We start from the raw sequence: 22,107 nt of genomic DNA, 5'->3' as shown, positions 1-22,107 counted from the left end.
AGGGTGCGTATATGCAGTGGATGCGTAACTGGATGTAATAGGTTAAGGTGTACCCTGTTAGGTCTAGGTACTCATGCCCACCCGTGGGTGTGTTTTCGCATGTTGCCTTCTATTCAGGTTGAGACCCTTACTGTAGTCCAGTGAATGTCCCTTAGTGTGGATATATAAATATATGTATGGACTAGATAGATATTGTGAGGTATCTACAGTGTATCTGTGTATCGGGTCACTGTATGGATTGTAGATAGTTTAGAACTTGCTCGTGGGTCTGACCCACTCTTCTTTTATTCTTTTCAAGTACAGGACGGTTCCAGCCTTAGAGCTTGATCGTGCTGTTCGAGGACAGTTTCCATTCGTTAGATTACGTAGGACTTCCCACGATATTTCAGTTTCATTTACTTTCAGTTTTCAGTTCAGTTGGGATTTTATTTAAGGGTCTACTAAATAGATTCCCGATTTATAATCATAGAGGTTTTGGATGTTGGATTTTATTAAGTTTTATCGATTGAGGATTCTACATTAGTATTCATTTCAACTTTTAATATTTATTCTTATTTCACTTTGTCATCTGTGTTCGTTATAAAATACTTTAATTGTTTGATATTCCCTCGGGTTTGGGCCTGGGCCTGATCAACCCGCGTTTCGGATTCGAGGGGTATCACATGCTGTGTTATTATTAGCTTGTTAGGGTTGTATGATTAAAGCATGATTGAAATTTTTAGAGTAAGTATAAGACTGTTTAGCCGTTGTGGTTACGTAAAACGATGGATTGATAGCAAGTGAATCTCATAGTTGTCTTGTAGACTGTGTGAGAGTGTGTTTGAGGTTTGGACCTAAGGACAGGAACGACATCTGTACTGAGACCGGATCGATGATGAGAATGGCTTGGCCAACCATTTCTCCTGAATCAGTCCCTCTTAGCACGATGTCGGGTCAAGGGTCAATGATTGTTTCAATTTGTCAGGGGTAGTGAGAGCACAGTATTGCGCATTGTGTCAGTGTGACAGTGTGGATTCGGATGATTTGTTTTGGGTGACGAGATGTGCTAGGTAGTACCAAGTGTCCAATAAGGGTTTTCGGTATGACCATTGATTATTGAAGATCTTGTTTTGAGGATTTGGGTTCTAGGTACAGGATAATACGTTTTATTATTCTGGTGACTCATGTTTATGTAGTCGTTGAGATAATTGTTGTTTGGTTATCTTGAGGGTGATAAGTATTGTAATTGCCGATTTGTGTGGTTGGTAGTCGTTTGTACGAATACGAGATGGTGTAGTTAAGTGTTAGATAGTGAATGTTTGGTCTGACAGGGCTGTGTATATTAGAGTTGAGCTTGATTATGAGATGGACGGGTTCTTTGTCTAGGGTTTTATGTGTCCTTTTAGAGAGGAGTTGTGATTAGATGTTGTCATATTCGGTGGTTTAGTGACTGTTCTTCTTTCGAGCTTCGGAGTCTTGCGTAGCAGTGTTGAGTGGACCGATGTCCATTTTGAGTCGAGTGTAGGGCCTAGTTGGTCTCGTGTTCTGATGTCATGAATAATGAATACCCTCATAGGGTGGTGAGCATTGTGTTTTTGCGGTAGTGGTGTGTGATGCCTGGTGACGTCCGGTGTCAAAGGCAAATGTTAATGAGTTCATGGTTTTGGGGTTTTGTGAGATATTCTCAGAAAGGTGTGTGGTTATAGGTCTCCTTCTTTAAGGAGGGTAGATTTCGAGGACGAAATCTTTTAAGAAGGGTAGATTGTAATGTTTATGATATATATGTGTGTGTGTGTGTGTGTGTGTGGATATTGTGAATCAAATAAAGAAGAGAGCAGGTGGCTACTAGCCAAGAAAAAAAAAAAAAAAAAAAAAAAAAAAAAAAAAAAAAAAAAAAAAAAAAAAAGAGAAAAAAAAAAAAGAAAGAAAAAAAAGAAAAAAAGTAATGGAAAATGGAAAGTTATTTGCGGGACCCACCCCTTTTATTTTGGTCATTAAAATGGCCAAAGGCCATTATCAGGCCATTCTCTCTCTCTCTCATCACGTCTGTATCTCTCTCCCTCGTAACTTTTCTTTTTCTTTTTTTTTCTCACAAACTTCAAACCTTGATCTAGGCTTAACTATTGGGAATTAGACTTTGCCACTTAAAGCAAAGTTGAAGAGCTCGTCGTGGGCTTCATATTGATCGGAGCAATTTTCAGTTTGGAGCACTATGGATTCCAAAAATTGGGCTGAAATTGGGGTGTTCTTCAATACTTGAGGTAAGGGTGTTCTAATACCCATTTCTTTGAGCTTTTTGAATTAATCTCCTTTAATTGATGTATAAGCATGTTTATATTGTGTTAAGTACTTGAGATGTAATTTATATATTTTATACATGATTTTTTTTTTTTATGGTGTAGAAAGTGTGTGATTTTGTGATAATTGCCTTGTTGAGATGATACATACTTAAATGATTTTATTTTATGCCCTATGTACTTGAGTTGTTGGATTTGTGAATTGAAAGTATGTAAAATACCATGATTTAGAAATATGAAAATATGATCGTTTGTGAAAATTCATGTTTTAAACAAGCTAAAATAATGTGGATGATATGTATGAAATTTCTATATTGTCATGACATTGAAGGAATTGCATAATTTATGCATTGCCATTGGGAAAGTAAAGGGGAAAGTTTGTTTTAAAAATAAATGAAATTGTTTTTGGAAAAAATATTTTTAAAGGTGTTTGTGAAAATTGGACGCCTAGGAGGCGCCTAATGGTCCGTGTTGTTAGTTTAGTCCAGAAGAGAGTATAGTTGAGCTAACTAGGCCGGATACGATGCCTTGGAGGTGCCTTGTGATCGTGGATAGTTAGTTAACCCTCCATTCGTGACGCCTTAGAAGTGTCTTGGGTCGGATTACACTAATGGTTTGGAAGTTGAAACAGTATTGTTTCGGAAATAGAGAGCGACATTGTATGGCATGGCATTTCATTGGTACATTGTGCGTATTTAGTTGTCGGATGACTTGTGTACATAACTGTTGATGTTATACTTGTTTTATTTGCTTCCCGAGATATGATCCCGTTCTCTTGTATTTTAATCCATATGTGGATTCACGGGGTCGTAAGAAGTGTGCCTTAGACACTTCCTACTGAGCTTATGCTTACCCCATTATTTTAATATTTTTCAAGATACGAAAAGGAAGTGGCGGACGACGCTCCTCTACAGGTTTTGATGGGTTAGTGGACTGTTTTGACATACTTTGTAACTATGATATCATTTTTTTATTGTTATTATTATTATTATTATTATTATTATTATTTATTTACCTATTTATTTATTTTATAAACCCTGGGATGACACGTATATTATGTATTGACATAAGAAAGGACAGTAGTGTCCATAATTGATATCGGGTTCGGGTAAGGACCCGGTTAGCGATTCGGACCCTCGAGTTCAGGTCGTTACACACCTATTATATAATCTGGCCTTCCAGTGCTCATGTGATTCTCCAGCAGCACCTTCGTTTTCTTTCCTCCGTCTTTCTCCTTCATGCTCTCACACTCAAATCCACCAATTAACCAAAAACTGTGTTATGTTTTTGGTCAATCAAAATAAGGATTTTGTTAGAGGAGTGTTTTTGGATAAAAATCGAAATCAGTAATTAAAATTTGTTTTGAAAAATTTAAAACAATTACCATTAATAAATGAGGGCCCATTTTACTGCGTTATGTTTTTAGTCAATCAAAATAAGGGTTTTGTTGGAGGTATGTTATTGGATAGAAATCAAAATCAGTAATTAAAATTTGTTTTGAAAAATTTAAAATTTTGCTTTAATTCTTCTGTTGCAGTTCCAAATTTTTGGTGATATGAATTTTGATAAAAAAAAATTGATATGTTATGAATTATTTTAAACTAATATAAGTCGTCCTAGACTAGGGATGGCAAAATCCTCAAATCTGGTGGGTCCTTGCCCTGCCCCGTTTAAAGCGGGTTTGGGAACCTTTTTATGTAAATGAGGATAGGGATGGGGATAGTTTTTGAAAACTCCCCCGCCCCGCCCCGCCCTGCTTAGGGTGTACATTTATTAAAATACCCTTATATAAGTATGATATATTACTAAATTAGATTAAGTATATATAACTTATGAAATACATTTAAGACAAATTATAACTTGGTTGTGCTAAATCTTGGAATTTGATAAAAAGAAAAATTATGTGCTAAAAAAAATATAGTGTGTGTTAATCAGTTATGGGGGCGGGGCAGGGTAGGGGTGAAATTTTAAAAGGGATGAGGGTGGGGATGGGGATGAAAAAATTTACCGAATATGGGAATGGAGAATGAGATACCCGCGCCGCCCCGCCCCGCCCCGCCCCGCCCCGCCCCATTACCATTCCTATCCCAAACATGACATGGGTTCAAATTTGAATACCAATATCAGAAAAATAATATCATAACACTTCCCAAACAGGCTCGATGGTACTCATTCTGTAAATATTTTACATTTTATAGTAAATCACTTATTTACTGGATTAAAAATAAAATAAAATAAAATAAAATTGATGTTACTCATTGCATACATTTTATTATTATTATTATTTTTTCACACAAATCACAATTTTTTTTAACTGCTTAGTTTAATTACTTAACTTCAACTTATTATATGAATAGTGAATCATATGATTTGAAAGATGATATTTTTTTTAGTTTTAGTCAACTTTCAAAACGGTTCTAACTTTTTCTAGGTCCATTCTTCTCAAAACTCTTGATTAATTGACCCTAGTTCAAGACAAAAATTTTACAAGGTTTTAAAATGTGGGGTCATTTATGCACTTGAATTTCAATGTTAATAGTATTAAATAAGTAAAGTAATCTAACAGTGAGACACCTCAACATGATTGATTGTGAACTGCTCTTTAAAAATATATATATATATATAGAATTAGCATCCAAATTATAATTCGAAAATGTTTTAAATGTCTATACAATTGAAAGTCTCACTCTATGAAATCAAATGAAATTTATAAAATTTGATTTATGAATTATTCTTTAAAAATTATATGCTATAGGTTATTTGTGATGGAGATGTAGAATTTTTTATTTTTTTATTTTATAATATCATGCATTATAGTGATTAATAAGACAACTTATTACTCTGTAATAAGGTGGTATCTTTGAAGAAATATAGGTCAATAAAATTTGGACTCCATTTGTCGCCATAAAATTTGGGCAAAGTCTGGTCTTATAGTGGGCCATGATCCAGCAGATTATGAAGCAAGCCCTTTTGAGAAAACCTGTTGGTTGTCACTCCCCTAACCTAGATCCCGTCATTCTGTGTATGCGACCCTTGAGAGCTGATAGACCCTATGGTCTCCAACTGAGGAGAGACTCGATCGCGAACGTCGATGAGATTGAGAGACATAATTAGTCAACCAACTCTGTATTCGTCGGTGATTTTCTTGAAGAGCTCTACGATTCATAATGGTGCGTTCGTCTATACGACTTTTTCTTTTGGAAATTTAGTTGTTGCTTCTTTTGTTTGAATTTGACATTTGATTAAAAACTCCTCGCATAAAGGGCATCATCACCTCTTTCTTGCTCTCTCACCCTAAAAGCCCCCGTTTGGTTTCTCAGAAAACGGAAGGAGACCAAGTAAAAAATAGAATCTTGAATCTTTTTCTTTAAAATATTTAAAATATTAGTTGATGTTACCCTGCTAATTGTGTCAGTCTCAGTGAATTAGAGTTGTTCATTTTATGTGTGGGCTTTTGAACTATCGACTGCTTTTGCAAGAAAATCATTGCAAAACAGCATGGGAGGTTGAATAGTTGTTGAAGGGTGTGAGAGATTCAGTTCAAGTCACAACTTATTATATTTTCTTTCCGGATTAGGTTCTTTGATATTGATTTGCTTCATGAAATTAAAGTGGAGATGAATTTTTAAATTATTGAGATATTGGGACGAACTTTAAAGTCAAGATGGTATGTCTGGGCATTGGGTGTCAACATATATCAATAGAGTGTGAAGAAAATTTTATAAAATTAACTATTAGATTAGTCATACTTTGTGGTATAGAATGTTGGGCTGTTATTAATGTTTAGATGACTATGTGGAAAGATAAGAACTGTAAAATTAGCTAGATACCAACACACATTCTAATATGGGTTGCAGAAGAAATCATTTTTGGGGCTTTTGCTCTACTACCCTGTGCTTTTCAGATGCTATTATTTACTGTATAACTTTTGACTGTCAAAAGGAAGAACCAATGAAATCAAGTTGAGAGGGATGCCTCTAAAAAGATCCATACTAGTGTTCTTGTAACTCCTAATTTGAATTGCCGGCAACAGAATTATTAGGAATGTCTCATCTCTTGGTTATAAGGTTGTTAACTGGATGAACAAAGTCAATCCAGTGAGAGCAAGAGATTCCTAACTATCTTTGTAGCCAAAATCCTCTCAAAATGAATCCAAGAACCTATTCTTGAGTATTGTGAAAGGAAAAAAATGGATAATAACATATTTGCTCAATTCAATGTCACAATAGGTATTGATATTGCAAACTACCCAATCAGATTTTCCTTGGCAGATTCTTCTTATTTTCTTGAGATGGCACCTCATTGTTTACTTAAGCTATTTGTCATTGATTCATAAAATCATGAATCTCCACTTCTCAAGCTAAACTATATGCACAACAAATCTTGAATTTTTCTGTATATATCTAAACTAAGAAGATCAAGAGAACTCAACTAATCCTCAATCAGTCAACCTAACTACTTGGTTTGGCGGTTTAAATAATTGATAAATTAACCATGAATATTGAGTATCTAAATAATACAAATTATTGATTTTATTCAGTTAGCGGTTGAAGGCGGAGCTTCCCTTTCAGTGTAGCTCCCCACCCCCCCCAACCCACAAAACCCCTTACATATCTCACATCGAAATTTTGATTGCACCAACTTCTCCATTCATTGTTTTGTTGTTTAGAAATGCATACTTTGGATATAATAAATCAATATATTAGAAAATGAGTTCTTTACTTACTATATTTTCTACTTGCAGATCAGCAATGATGGATATATGGCTTGTCTAAATTAGAGTCATTATGGATAGCGCATCTAGTCAAGCGTTCAATTTAGTTGAAAGTGAAAGCTGTTTGCCAGATGAGAGCTACGATGAGCGTGATTTCATTGATGACGAGCTCTCAGAAAGTATGGATCTGTGTATTGGTGAAGATGAAAAGATAATGGATCAATCTAATGGAAATTCACCTTCAATCGGTGATGATGTAGAACCACACATTGGCATGGAATTCAACTCAAGAGATGATGCTCGGGAGCATTATGTTGCTTATGGAAGGCGCACAGGATTTACCGTACGCATTCATCATAATCGCCGCTCTCGAATCAATAATATGGTTATTGGTCAAGATTTTGTTTGTTCAAAAGAAGGTTTTCGCGAAAAGAAATATGTATGCAGGAAGGATAGAGTTCTGCCTCCACCACCTATCAGCCGTGAAGGCTGTCCTGCAATGCTGAGGGTAGCTCTGAGGGATGGAGTTAAGTGGGTTGTTACCAAATTTGTAAAAGATCACAATCACAGTTTAATGTCTCCTAGTAAAGTTCCATGGCGAGGATCTGGAAAAAATTTGATCAGCGAGGTATCTTGCATTTTCATTTTTTATTTCGTTATCTGTTTGGCTGGGTAGCAGTGCCATATAATTTAGTAAGCTCCAATTACTTATCCTTTACTTGGGATAAAACATATATATATATATATATATATATATATATATATATATAGTGTAATTTCATCTCAAAGAGGGAGGGCTGGCATGACATGATGAAATGAGTATAGGTCAGGGATATGCGGCTAGATGACGTCAGAAGAGAGAAAAATATCCAGAGTTGACTACAAATTTGCTTGGAGACTTCCTTGTTTCTACTCTTCATTTTGTGTAGAATTTCAAATTAAGAATGGTGACTATACCTAAGCGCCAAAATGCTAGGTCATAAAAATAGGGGGAAAAAAAAATGCTTCTTTTAATAATTAAGCCACATACCCTTGTTCTAACATTTCATTGGGAAAAATAAACAATAATTAGATATACACCCACTTGGGATACCTATGTAACACCATGCAATATGGGATCTGGTTATGCTTTAAATCTTATAAGAGTTTCATTTGGAGTGGGCTCATTTTGTTGTGCCATGCGTAATTATATCATGTCATATCATATTGGACACTTGTAAAATATGTAAGATGTTTACTAGATTGGAGATTTCCTTTAAGAAACTAAGAATATAATTAGACTTTATTGAATGAAGAATATGTAGAAGGGATCTTGGAGAAAAAAAAAATTCAAAAGAAATTGAGCAGAATGATATGCTGCTGAGTGTTGATATTCAACTATATTACTAGTGTAAAACTATAGCGGAACTTGTGATTTTTTCCTCGATGCAACATTTTATAATAAGTCTTACCCAGATATTTACTGGGGGTGCTGCTTGCAGGATGAGAAGGATCAAAGAATCCGAGAGCTGACACTTGAACTTAATAATGAGAGACAACGATGCAAACGTCGGTGCACGGCTTACCAAGAACAGTTGCGCACAGTATTGAAATATGTTGAGGAACACACCAATCACTTGTCAAAAAGTGTTCAAGACATAGTTCAGAGAATAAAAGAGCTTGAAAATGAACTTTCAGATTAGGGTTGTGTTAAAATTTTCTTATAAATTTTGTTTCTTTGGGTTTTTGTTTAATGCAAACTTTAGGACAGTAAGGTATGTTTTTTGAATCCCCTATATAGCCTAGAAATCATTTGTACAGGTGATTGTCTTTCGTTTCCTTTGGGCATGTGAATTTGTTAATGGTGTTTGCTAGTAAGATTGATTTGATTTGTTGTTATTAGGTGAGAGTGGGTTGTGAAAGAGATACTGGGTAATCTAGATTAGTGTTGCTGCAGTTGTTCAGTTGAATAAAAGAAGAAATTAAGAGAACCAAGAGAATGTCTTTTTACAGCTTAATGCCTTTTAGCTTGTCTCAAACTCAAAACCAAAGTATTTGATTGGGAAGGTAAAATATTTTTCATCAATTTTTACTTAATTTTTTTCAATTCTCGTAGTTCAGATCAATTTTTTACTTTTCACTACTGTCATCATCAATGCCTTTCTTAGTGAACACTATTCGAGGGTAATAGGTATTGCTTGGATTCTTTTTTGGAGGGTCCTCTGAGAATAGAAGACTTGTTTACAGACCTTCCTTTCCACAGGGTTAAACCCTTGTCACTAATCACTATGGACAACTGGACATGGCATGGTCATAAAAAAAATTTTGGGAGGAGGGAACTTGAAAATGCAAATCAATTGTGATGAAGAAGCACCCATACTTGTCAAAGAACTTACAACCTGGATAAAAAACCAAAAAGCTACATGTAACATGCAGGTGCAACTGCAGTTGAAATCAATAAGATTATCTGACTCGGGGAAAAAGGGAGAACTACTTTTTTCACACTGAATCATGAATTTTGATCTTGGCTACCGCATGAATCACAAAGAACAAGAAAATCTATCAAGAAAATATGTGTTGATCCTACGTTTATGGGATACTGTTACTAAAGACTGGTATTTGGTTGGGGGGAGGGGGCATCCAATAGACTCTGTTTATCATTCATGCACAAGGTAGACACGACCTGTTCAGTGATGAGTGCGCCAAGTTCTCCAGGAATACAACACTGGAGACCGATCAGTTTTATACGAGTTAGATCCAACCTGTCTGATAATCAATTCCTTTGGAAATCTTGACAAAAAATTGAAGAATGAGGGAACACAAGAAGGTGCTGGTTTTGTTTGAGAGCATATTTGATAACTGGTTCCAACTTAAACTACCAAGAACAAGAGAATTGCAACTCATGGGAATTATCAAAACTTTGAAGTCAAACTGGAAGTTCCTCAACCTCATTAAGCCAAACAAAGACTGCCACAGATTTAATTGTTCTGAAATGACAAATGTTATTGATAATATGCACAAGAAGATGTTAGCAATTGTTGCCAAACATGACCTTAAAAAGGGAGATGGATCAATTCTATTAGTTTATGAATCTTCTATTTCCTCTTTTTCTTTAGAAGTGAAGCAGCTTGCAGAAACATCCGATCAACCTCATCAAGGTCGGGTAACTCTGCATCCTTTTCCAATGATTTGGCCTTTTTCGAGTCTGCAGATATTTGACGCAGGTGCTCCTCAAAATCATGCGGTTTTGCATTGGTTTGTAGTGGAAACTTTTCGAACTCATTTAAGTAAAGGGGATGTTCTACCTCTTCAGTATCTGTCTCAGAATCTGTTTCAAAAATATCTGAAAGAGCTTCAGAATCTGAACCCATATCAGAATCCATCAAAGAATCGTCCTCCTCGGGGCATTCATCATTTCTATCCATTATCTCTCTCAACTTATCTGAATCCTCCAACTGTGGATTTATATTGCCTCCACAGTTAGCACTGTCAATGTCAGTCAAGGGGGTTTCTTCAACAGCCTTGCTTTTGTTTTCAACTTTGCTTGCAGCCTTTGCCTGAAGCAGTTCAAGTTCCTGCTCAAGTCTTGGAATATATTTCCTAACAGCTCGGAGACCATCCCTGTATTTGGACTTATCCAAAGCCTGTATAAGAGGGAAATAAAGTCAGAACATAGGGAAAGTTCCACCCAAGTATACACAATACAATCTAAAAGGTTTGTTTTCTTAAAGTCCAAAGACTAACAACACTCCACAGGAGGAGTTTTGCTCTGCTGGCTGGGGATATCTCTTAGGATCCACCAAACAGAATGCCCAAAACCTAGGCCACTATATGCTCGACTGTGATAACATCTCTAGACAATTCGTATGGAAGGGTGTTTACATCTAGAATTTTCCATCACAGCCAAAAAAAAAAAAAAATCCACTAAAATACTACAGTAACTCATATCAAACCCAATTAAGGCTTATGTCCAACCTACACGAGATCAGGAATGCATTGTTTTTCTCAATGTAGATGTAAATTGCATATTCGTCTACATGCCATAAAAACTAATAAGAATCATCATAGATTCAGTGCAAGAGAACATGAGGAAATTTTAATCTTTTCTGGAGACTCAAGCAATCCAGATATCATCTGTCATGTCCAGAAATTGGAAGCAATTCCCGTCTTCAGTTTATAAGTATTGTAATGTACATATATTTATAGATATGTTCATGCATGCTTAAAGATGAAGAGATATATGGACATGAAGAGCAATAGAAAAGTACCTTCTTCCTGGGAAGAGTGATTCTAGGTGACATTATCTCTGTTGGTGGCTGAGAGTAATTCTTCCCCCTGTACATAATTATTGTGTCGTCTTCCTGAATGTCAAGCACAATCCCTCCACTCAATCTTGCCAGTTCTGCAGCAATCTCCTTGACCTCCTCTGGTGAGAATGTCTTCACCACCACCTTCAAGGTCTGGTGTTTCTTCCAATGCAAGTGCATGTTAAGGATTACACCCTGGTATATTCCTCGTCTGCCAACTGGCACATAGTTCTTACTCTTGATGCCCATTTTCAAAAAGTAGAAGTGCTCTTCAGGGGTCAAAATCTCCGGATCATGGGTTGTTTCTGAGGAATCTTTAGGTTCGATCTTTTTTAGAGAATCAACAAGCCTTTCCTCTTTCTTTCGAGCCTGGAAAAAGATTACATGATCCATCATAAGACCTCCGACTATAGGTGCGGTCCACAAGGAAATGCATTTAGGAAAAAGAAAAGGAACTGGACTGTATAAACATACTAACTATTGAAAACATCAATAAATTTTTTTGTTCTGTCAAACATATCACAGCATGGTATAAATTTCAAAATTTTAAGCCAAGAGTCGGTCCTAATCTGAACTAACAGCTGTTATAAGTGTAAGAAACACCATTACCATTGTTCTCCACACTTCATTGAATAAAGCAGACAATTTACTAGTCAAGATTGCAAGTACCATCCTACCCTATCTAAGCTTTTAGATAGGATATAGAGATTTTCGGATCCAACCAATAGTATCCTAGCCTTTCATATCATACTGATTGTTTGTGAACATAGCAAATCATTTAAAACATTTTATTAATTTGATTATTGCAATAATTTCCAAGAAAGTCAATCTAATTTTAGCAAAAAACATTCTCTGCACAACCATCCATACTTATGTTTAAGTATGGACTCGATGGCTGAAAATTTATGAACAAGAGTGTAAATGCGATAAAATAGCTCATACTAATACGGTATAAATATGACTATGTAGTTCAAAGCAAATGGTAGCAGTGTACAAGTATATCAACCATGCATGAGGCTTGTCTATAGAGCTCCTGGCAACTCAATTCGCATGCACTATGAGATCGGAATCTAAATCATGCTGGACGGTGATTGGGTAGACACGCTTGATGGGCTATAAACAGAACTATCACGCTACACCAGGCATCAAAATGATTTGTAGCTCCCATATAAGAGATTGGCAACATTCAAAAGGGATGCAAGCGGTTGATTTCCAAGGTAGAAAATAAATAGTAGAAGCATTTGAAGTCCAACTGTCCTAATCCTAAAAGCTAGTGCCCATTGTGTATCTTAGATCCCTTAGAAGAAAATATACAATAAGCATAAAAAATAATAATAATAATAATTAATATAATAAAATAAAAAAGATTGGAAACTTACCTTTCTCAATTTGTACAAATATTTCTCTTCTGTGGTCATTCTTTCATACTCTTTCTTCTTCTTCCACCTAAAGAACTTTATCCACCTTACAACTGCTCGTTTTCCCTTCAATTTCTTCCTCTTAGGTTTAACATCACAAGCACCATTGGCGTCTGTGCTGCTTCCAGTGTGGCCTGCTTGCTCCACAACTTGGTCAATCTCATTCAGAAGCCGACCCGAATGAATCCATTTACCCGAAATAGAAAACCTTTGTAACCCATAGAGTGGCCCACTGGCACTTGGATCCTGACTGCAAACCTTGCATATAACATCAACGACACTACTGCAGAATGAGTTTTATCCTAATATATCATTTTTCTAATTTAAATTTTTTTAAATATTATTTTAAACTACATTTATATTCACAGATGTACTACATGAAATTCCCCACTTTCAATTGTACAAACATACTGGTTATTATCACAGTAGAAGTCAAAAAAATTAATAACAATAAACTATAGTCTTAGAGAGAGTTCAAATTGAATCTTAAAAATGATTTCTAAAATTTCATCTAAATTTCTAAATGTCCATATGAATAAACTGTTCCTCAATAAGGATTCAAACTTGTTCAATAACCTAATCAAATGAGAGAGTACCTGGGTTTGTGAAGAAGGAATTTGTGTGCGGTGGGAGTGAAAATTAAAGGACAAAATAAGAGATTTCTGAGCTGTTGGGTTTTACCGAGAGCCACCGAAGCAAAAACCCTCGTCACCATTTTCCTTCTTCTTCCTCCCCGTAGCTGCTCGCAATTGAGATGAGGTCGTCACTGCGTTTCTTCTTCTTTGTGAACCCATAAAAGTCGGTCGTAACCTGGGCCGATCCAGAACTAAGACGGTCCAGCAACTTGATCCTCTTGACAATCATTGGTCTACTGGGTCTGAGAATGGGTCCATGATAGGGTGGGAGTTTCTGACCCAGCTCATGTTTCTTGTGGGTTGGATTAAAATTGCCAGGCAAGAGGGATAGGTATGGGTTAAGGACTTGATGATTTAAGGGTCACTCACACTCCTGCCCTCAGCCCCTTTTTGTGTAACTTCATTTTTGTCGCTTTCACGCTCTTGGTCCCAATTCCTTTCTGTATAACTTTTTATGTCATTTTCACACTTTCGCTAATTGGCTCAGATACACATTTTACAAATTATTCATTATCGATTTATCGGTCACCTTCACTTTGAGATAGCCAAGTTGAGAGCAAGGTTCCCAAGAACAACCTAACCATTAACTACGACGACATTTGCGAAGTTGAGTTATTCTTCTCTGACTATTTTTTACCAAGTACTAGCATACTTAGAACCAGGATTCTCCTTGTGTAATTATCCAAAATGAATTGAGAATCTTATGAAATTTCTCTTAATTTATTATTGAGATAACTTTTGAGTATTATAAAAATATGCCATTAAAGTAATCTTTTATAAAAAATGTCTAAAAGTAGATAATTTTAAGAAGGATCCTAAGAAGGAAAAAATAAAATAAAACTCTTATAACTGTAACAATTACAGGCCAATACGAAATCAATGACCAAAATTAATCATCGTGAAGAACCACTTGATATCAAATCATAATCAGATCATTGCTTTCAAACAAACAGATTAATCATCTATCTCGTCTCAAACTAATCATTAATATCCTTGAACCATAAATCATTTATCAACCTTGCTTGTCCAATATCACTCGATCATCTACAGTTTTGGATCCAATATTTACTTCTTGGTAGAGATGTACATAAAAATATTCAATTGGGGCCAAACTCGTGTTGTACAATTAAAATCCCTTATATTCAAAGACACATAGTAGACCTCAACGTCTTAAAACACAAGTTGTCAAAAACTTGAACAGTCCTAATTAATCCACAATGAACACCAAAGGACTCTTCAGAGGCAGCATTTCTCATTGAACAAAATCTTTAACAAAGAAAGCATGATAAGAACAATGGATTGTCCAATCCTCAATGGCTCCTAATTAATCCACAATGAACACCAACGGACTCTTCAGAGGCAGCATTTCTCATTGAACAAAATCTTTTCTTCCCCAAATGAACAAACAAAGCATGACAAGAACAATGGATTGTCCAATCCTCAATGGAGCCGTTTAGGCACTGTTCAGCCGGACAAGTACTCTCATTGGTGGGCAGGTTCAGGTGGCGGCTGTATGCCCACTGCTTGACCTGAGAGCTGAGCTCAACAAGATCCAACTGTAGCCCGATTCATGATCAGCAAGCTAAGTTAGCTAACCAGCAGCCTGGCAAAATTTTAAAGAAGAAAGAAAGATATTACCACAGATATAGATTTTTAGTACTCACCATTTTAACAATAAAATAAATATATAATTTTTAATTTTACTAATTGAAGATATTATTACATTGGTATCAACATACAAGTGAGACATCAAATGAATCAAAGAAAGGGACTTATATATGTTAAAAGACTGAAGAGTAGTATCTCAAGATGAATTAAGATAATAACATGCAACGTCTCTGTAAAGATGATTTACTTTATTCTCTCTTCCTTTTTCATCATTAATACATATTATGAATTTATGAATGCAGATCTCTTGCTTGATTTGAGTTTAAGCTTTTTTAAGAATAAAAGATGATAGATGGTTTAATGCTCTATTCTCGATTATATGTCTTTTTACTGTAAAATTAGAATTTAAAAATATACAGACTTAAAATCTCGTAAATACAAGGAACATCCAAAACCAATTAAGCCTATTGCTTACTACAATTTGTTTTTTGATAAGCCTATTGCTTACTACTTTCAGCAGTTTTATATTATCCTTTTGTTTTAGCCTTTTAGGACAATTTCCATTTCTAATTGTCACTGGAAATTAGTTAGAACAGAATCCGTGAACTGACTACAAACAAACACAAACTATGAAGCAAATACACAAAAGAAACAAATAATACCTGTACAAAGAGTTCAGAGGCATTTAGACTTCACATTGGAATATTTGGTCAGACTTCTGACACCCCTATCCTCTCACCTTCAGAAGTATCACTTTCACCAACTCCACCATAAGAAAGGGGCTCTGTTTAAAGCCAAATCTTGCTCCGTCCTAACACGCCATAAAAAAAAAAAAATCATCTGTGATCTTCACATCATCATCCAACAACTTGGCTTGTTCTTTAGGCATAAAAGTTTCAACAGTAAACTAGATGGCATCAGCTGCAACACGTGATTGTAGGTAATACATCCCTGTTTTCAAATCCTTGGACCACGCGTGAAAATACAAGTTTTCCGAAAATGGGTTGGTCCACGTATGTATTTAAACTTTAACTCTTATCTATGTAGCATCCACGAACAACAGCCATATCAACCGGCATCCTTTTCTTATTCACCAGAACAGTCTTGTAAATAATTTTCAGCTCATCAAGAATATCTGGTATTTTCTTAACAGAACCATCCCCATACATTTTGTCAAGAGTAAGTGACCAAATATCCATCAGTCAATTGTGAAGAAGATGCTTATTCACCAGAAGAGGGCAGACCTTAGCACAACAGTAAAGTTGTTCCATTGTGACTAGAGATTTTGTGCTGGTACAACCTTCTTTGCCTTCCATTCCCTTTCATATTGGGTATACAAATTCTCAAATTCTTCACCCCAACAATCAGCCAAACCCAGAGCCTTATTTGGGCAGAACATAGATCACTGCCCATTACTATGCACTCTCTCCAAAAAGAGATCAGTACCCAAAGAGCTTAAAATAGTTTCCAACCCCAGTGTGCTTCTTTCCGTGGTTTTTCCTTAAATGTACATTAATATATCAGCATGTCATGGCTTCAGGTACACAGCAAAAGCACCCTTCTTCTGTGTCATTGAACACTGGTGGAATTGGAAGAATGCTATTTGATGTTCGATTTGTCCCGTGAATATAAGTGCCTGCAGCACAGATATTATGAACAGAGAGACCAATTACACCTGCTGATTTGATAATAACAGCAAACACCTTCAAATTAATAATATCATAAACTCCTTCAATACTATCATTTTCATCCACATCAGGAAGTAGCTATTCTATTGGGGCTTTGGTGTTCCTGCATTGAAAAGAATGAGTGAACCTTTGGTGAGACATCAAATGGTACGTCTTGATAACAGGATCAATATCATCCTTGTGGATACCAATAACAATTCTAATAGACAGAAAATGGGAAGCAAGTGAACAATCCACAAGAGGAAAATAAACCCAAAATCAGACCCAATACAAAAGGACCTTCGAAAGCCAAAAAACAAACAAGTTTTTAATTCATTTAAATGGAACAACACATAAATCTGATGCATACCCAACTTCACATCCCATGTGCTGATCAGTTCCAAACAATGCAATTAAATTGTACCTTATTATTTTCAAAGAAAGCACAACTTAAGTCAATCAAAACTTATTGATGGTCAAAATATACATGTATTTGTGATCTTCGTATCATCATCTGACCTTAAAAGTACAAAACAAAACCACTTTAAAATTAAAATGAGTACTTTGAGTGTGCATTTGTCCTATTATAGAAGACCATGGTGACCCCCCACCCCCCCCCCCCCCCCCCCCCCCCCTCCTCCCTTCTTCCCCCCTCTTCCTTGAGGTGGGTAAGTCTTGTTTGTATTTTGTTATAGACAGAAAATAGGCATGACAAAAATAAATAAATAGAAAAACCACTGGAAGGAGATAAACACAAAAGCAGGCTCCAAACGCAGGCTCCAAACAAAGAGCCATCAAAAGCCAAAAAGCAAATAAGGCTTGCTATTTTGTATGGAACACCTAACTAATCTTAAGCATTCCCAACTTCACAATCCAGGTGCCAGTCATTTCCAGATAATGCAATTAAAGTGTCCTATTTTCAAAGAGAACACAACTTTAAATATATCTAAACTCATTGATGGTCTAACTAAATATATCTGTTATATATATATATATACACACACACACAGCTCATCAAAATCGAGATAAGAAAATCAAAGAGAATGATTTTGGAAAGAAAAAAGATCATTACTTTCATAAACAAATGCATCAGTGCAACACAGGTGACTACTTGGGAAAACATCAAATCCTTAAGAGTAAATGTAAGATCTTTTTTTTTTTTTTTTTTTCCAGTAATTAAGAGTAAATGTAAGATCTTGATAGTATGATACCAATATATACCTTCATTAAAAATTTATGGGGCACTGTCATCAAAAAGAATTTTATAGAACCGTCTCCTTTCTTCCGGATCAAAAATGCCACTTTTATCACCTCCCCGATCATCTTGTTCAGACATTTCATTGTTTTGCTTTTTACTCTTCTCTGGTCTTACAGAAATCATGCCTGCCTTCTTCTTCTTTTCCAAATTCATTAAATAATGTCTTCGATTATATTCATGAAGCCCCTCTTGCATCAATTCCCCAAATTTGTCCTTTACAACAACAAGTGGATCCTTGTCAATAAGTTCTGACCCGTTATAACCTTCCCTAAGAAGAACTGTGTAAATTTGGTACTTATTTGAAACATAGAATATGCCAGGATGCTTAAGCAGCAAAACGTTCAACTTTTCTGGTAAACAGAACTCTCTTCTAAAATGACATAACTTCATAATTGACACTTTCTTCCATAAGGTCAGTGACAGTACTTCATGCACCAAACCCACTATTCTCTTCTCCATTTCTTGCGATCCCTCTACTAAACTTCTTGGATCCAAGTACGGCGAAATATATGGAGTTGAATTAAAGTCACGAAATCGCTCCCACGATTTTACCCAAGTTGAAGGCAATGAACAGGAAAAACAAGGCTCAGCATCTTGGTTTCGAGCAATCTTTCCAATTGCAGAAACTGCCAAATCAGGGTCCCAGGAGATGAGCTCAATCTCCATCGAACTCCGTCTGCCACTGTAATTAACAATTCGAAAAATTTCTGGGTACTTGGGTACAATTCTAATCAAATAATCATCTGGAAATCCAAAATTTCTCTTCAACTCATTAAGCTTCACAACATTGAGCCTCTGATTCAAGCTCATCATTAACAACTTAGCTAACCGCTCCACAAATAGTGGTTCCTGCATATCTTTCACAGATTCTTCCTCTTCTACTAGATACATCATTCGTTTCGTTAATCGACAGTAGTGCTCATCATTCTCGAAATAGACTTCGAAGCAACCGGGATACTTTTTAAGCCAATTGAGAGCTTTCCCTTGGAGATCAAGAGTCTTGAACTTTTTCTGGAGGAACTTTACAGGTGCCACCTGATCGGGGTATCTAAGAATTATGTTTTTGATCTGATTGTTGACTATCCATCTACGGTTTCGAGATAGAGCTGATTCAAGATCAGGGTCTTTCTTCATTGACCAGAGAGAGAAGTTTCGAAAAAGATCAAGACGGGGCAGCGAAGAAAAGATACCACGGTTCCAATAACTTCGGTTTAGTAGACACAGGTTTAACACCATTTTATGATTATCTCCGTGTATCCTTTTAGTATTCTATTGAAATCATGGCCCTGTATAAGGGCAAACGAAATAATGAATAACTGAAGATAACATAACAACTGAAAATATGATTTGAAAAAAATAAATAAAAATACAGGAAAGAGCTATATGTTGCTGAGTAATCATTAATATGTTGCTGAGAAATCATTAATTTGCAATTGTTTGCTGCAGAATTACTGAAAGTAGTTTTTCAAATGATGGGATTACTAAAGTGAAAATATATATATATATATATATATATATATATCTGCAATGATATTCATAATCACAATGGGTAAACTTAACAACATTCAAGAACCTAATACATAAATGTTTCAAAATCCATATGCATAACATAATGCAAATGAGTGCAGATCAAAGAAAAACAACGAATTTTCCCCATAATTAAGGACAAAGAATTATGAAATGCCCAGCTGAGCCAATACAATCGAAGCTATACCTCACCATAAGTAAGAACAAAAAAACCATAACAAGGTCCCTTAGTTCCAGTCCGGCCTATCGAACCAGAAAAGCGGGTAATAGTGGTAAACTTTATAATTATAAATTGCAGAGTCACACTGGAAATATAAAGGACCCAAAACAAAGGTACATATCTAACTAGAAGACCCATAGCAAGCAAAATCACATCTAACAACAACAAATAGAAAATTAGAAACATATACTTGGGCGTGTGTCGGTGTGTGTGTGTGTCTATATATATATTGCGTATATAATAACAAAAAATACAAGAATCGCAATTAGTTCAAATCTGAAATCTGTACACACACACAAAAAAGGGTTAAATTGGAAAACCTCAATCTGATCAGCATTGGAATTGAATCATTTTCTAAAGCGGTAAGCTAGTGCAGCAAGCAGCAGTCAGCGGCAGAGGTGATGAATCTCACCGGAAATCTTACGGCGGCAGTGACAAATTGATTTTGAATATTCACAAACTTAGATGCTCTTGAAAGACAAATAATCTTTTACAACTCTTTCGTGAATATAAACTTGAGAATCATTATGTAATAGACTAAATTGGAGGAGCAGAGTGAGCTCTGTTTGCTTGAATACGAAGAAGAACCTTCACGTTTTAGATGTGGAAAAATCCCAAAAGGAAATAGGTTTCCTCCATTACTGCTACTTCTCGCTCGGTGTAATTCTAAGAGGGCCAAATCGAGGGCTTCAATTCAAGGACCAAATTAGGATATGGGCCTAATCGGCCCAACTGACAAAGAAATGCGGGCCTTGCATGTTTAGATACCATCGACATTCAGGAGTTCCTTTGAGAGAGAGATGAAAACGGCCATTGCAAATTAGTATTAGGTTGTTTGGAATTATGTGGTGGTTTGAAGTCAAAATGCTGTCTCGAGTCGTGCATAGTCCCATAACTTATTATTGTGATTGGTTGGGAATTACTTAATAACTCTGAAAAATAATAAAATATTCTGCTTAATAATATTTAATTAGTAATACAGTCTATTTCTCTATGTGAAGTAAAGACCACACTTAGTTTGTCAATGTCAAATATATATATATATATATATATATATATATAGAAATTCACCTTCTTTGAACGATTCAGTGCATACAGAATAATCTTAAGAATGCAATTCAATGAAAGGGCTTTCATTGTGTTTTTTTTTTTTTTTTTATTATTATTATTTGTTATTGCATATTTGCACGAGGAGTCGGAATCTAAATGCATGGAGGAGGATAATACACCCAAAAATATCCCGTAAACGATGTGATTGGACGTGGGTAAAAAAAACGATATGATTGGACGTGGTTGTTGGCCAACTAAATAGTGTGCAGTAAGATCCATAAATAGTTTTGCAAATGTCACGCCTAATTTAATTTGTACGCTTAGGGAGACATTAAAAAGGTTAAAAAGGCCCTTGAAACAATGACCTAACCAGGATCTACATAATTTGATTAGTGATGGAACGGTTTTTGTCCTTAAGACAAAAATATATCATAATTATTAATTGCCTACCATTAGTCACGCTAGACTCACCCTCTCCCCCATCATCACTTTCTATTTGACACGGTGCGCGCTCACAGTGCACCTGATCATAATTACATGAGGGAGACAGTTGGAAGCGACATACTACATGGGAAGACTTGGAATTTTCTGATATATATACTTTTTGCATTTTACTTATTTGGGAGGGGATTTCAGTGATTTTCATTATTTTCATATACCCATAAAACTTCAAATATTATACTCCGTATCTCATTTACAAGATAAGTTCAAAATAGAAAATATTGTTGGTAATGTTGAGAAGAAAAGGACAAAAAATATCTTCTTTTAATCTTTATCTATATATATATATATATATATATATATATATATATATGTGTGTGTGTAATACTGTTATACTCTTTTGTTTTATAAAGTCAATGGGTGTGTGTCATCATTTAGCAAGAATAAATTATTATGCTTTTTTTTTTTTTTTTGGGTGGCGATTCACTATTTTAGTCTCAGGTGCTCCACCTCTTTCTCTCAAAATGAAGGTACAAAATGATCCTTAAATTATATCATTTCTAGTTTTTATGCCTTTAATACCATAATTGACCTCCTTAATCGTTCAAATTCTTTTTAACCTTATTATCTCATGTTACATGTATTGAGTATTCCCTCTCTCAAACCCTTCTAAAATTCTAACTTCATTTTTACCTTTCTTTAAAATTTCAATTTATCAACTTTTTCTCTCAATGTTCTCAAATTAAAATTTGACAATTTCTTTTCACCTTTTTAGAATTCAATTTATCAACGTCTGATATTTTTATTTTTAAGTTTAGTTGATTTTTGTGATTACAAAAGTGTAATTTATTTTATGTACACATGATCAATAGGTTTTTTTTTCCCTGGTTTATATAACAATTAATTTACAATTATAATAAGATTCTAGAGAGGCAAGTTTTTCTATTTGTTTCCAACTCAAATACTTTCTATTCAAGTTGGATACATTTTAGAGCAATGCTAGACTT

At 35.3% G+C, this 22,107-nt stretch overlaps 3 protein-coding genes across 11 annotated transcripts; 1 reads left to right on the top strand and 2 right to left on the bottom strand.

The window, feature by feature from the left end:
* Positions 1–5,246: 5,246 nt before the first annotated feature.
* On the top strand, positions 5,247–8,861 carry LOC132269204 (protein FAR1-RELATED SEQUENCE 5-like). Of its 2 annotated transcripts, none has more exons than XM_059770306.1 (3): positions 5,247–5,446; positions 7,021–7,618; positions 8,446–8,577. In XM_059770306.1, exons 2-3 carry the CDS (start codon positions 7,064–7,066, stop codon positions 8,500–8,502), a joined length of 612 nt encoding a protein of 203 aa, XP_059626289.1. In that variant the 5' UTR covers positions 5,247–5,446; positions 7,021–7,063; the 3' UTR covers positions 8,503–8,577. The 2 variants fall into 2 exon arrangements, with proteins under 2 accessions (XP_059626289.1, XP_059626288.1); XM_059770305.1 differs by having other exon boundaries at positions 5,250–5,446; positions 8,472–8,861.
* A 1,059-nt stretch (positions 8,862–9,920) lies between these two features.
* LOC132269203 (uncharacterized CRM domain-containing protein At3g25440, chloroplastic-like) lies at positions 9,921–13,660 on the bottom strand. Of its 4 annotated transcripts, none has more exons than XM_059770304.1 (4): positions 13,376–13,660; positions 12,656–12,944; positions 11,238–11,645; positions 9,921–10,613 (listed from the first exon to the last, which is right to left on the bottom strand). In XM_059770304.1, exons 1-4 carry the CDS (start codon positions 13,486–13,488, stop codon positions 10,065–10,067), a joined length of 1,359 nt encoding a protein of 452 aa, XP_059626287.1. In that variant the 5' UTR covers positions 13,489–13,660; the 3' UTR covers positions 9,921–10,064. The 4 variants fall into 4 exon arrangements, with proteins under 4 accessions (XP_059626287.1, XP_059626284.1, XP_059626285.1 ...); XM_059770301.1 differs by having other exon boundaries at positions 12,656–12,977; positions 13,291–13,659; XM_059770302.1 differs by having other exon boundaries at positions 12,656–12,974; positions 13,291–13,659.
* Positions 13,661–14,313: 653 nt separating this feature from the next.
* LOC132269201 (protein WHAT'S THIS FACTOR 1 homolog, chloroplastic-like) lies at positions 14,314–20,269 on the bottom strand. Of its 5 annotated transcripts, none has more exons than XM_059770297.1 (4): positions 19,930–20,269; positions 17,826–19,148; positions 15,600–16,573; positions 14,314–14,932 (listed from the first exon to the last, which is right to left on the bottom strand). In XM_059770297.1, exon 2 carries the CDS (start codon positions 19,096–19,098, stop codon positions 17,839–17,841), a length of 1,260 nt encoding a protein of 419 aa, XP_059626280.1. In that variant the 5' UTR covers positions 19,099–19,148; positions 19,930–20,269; the 3' UTR covers positions 14,314–14,932; positions 15,600–16,573; positions 17,826–17,838. The 5 variants fall into 5 exon arrangements, with proteins under 5 accessions (XP_059626280.1, XP_059626281.1, XP_059626282.1 ...); XM_059770298.1 differs by having other exon boundaries at positions 15,600–16,728; positions 17,826–19,131; XM_059770299.1 differs by having other exon boundaries at positions 15,600–16,728; positions 20,022–20,269.
* Positions 20,270–22,107: the final 1,838 nt, after the last annotated feature.

This window comes from Cornus florida, unplaced genomic scaffold (assembly GCF_030987335.1).
Source record: "Cornus florida cultivar Cherokee Brave unplaced genomic scaffold, ASM3098733v1 CherokeeBrave_3.0.0_Hap2_Chr08, whole genome shotgun sequence".
Lineage (NCBI taxonomy): Eukaryota > Viridiplantae > Streptophyta > Magnoliopsida > Cornales > Cornaceae > Cornus > Cornus florida.
Note: the sequence above shows the minus strand (reverse complement) of the source record. Positions and strands in the feature narration are given on the sequence as shown.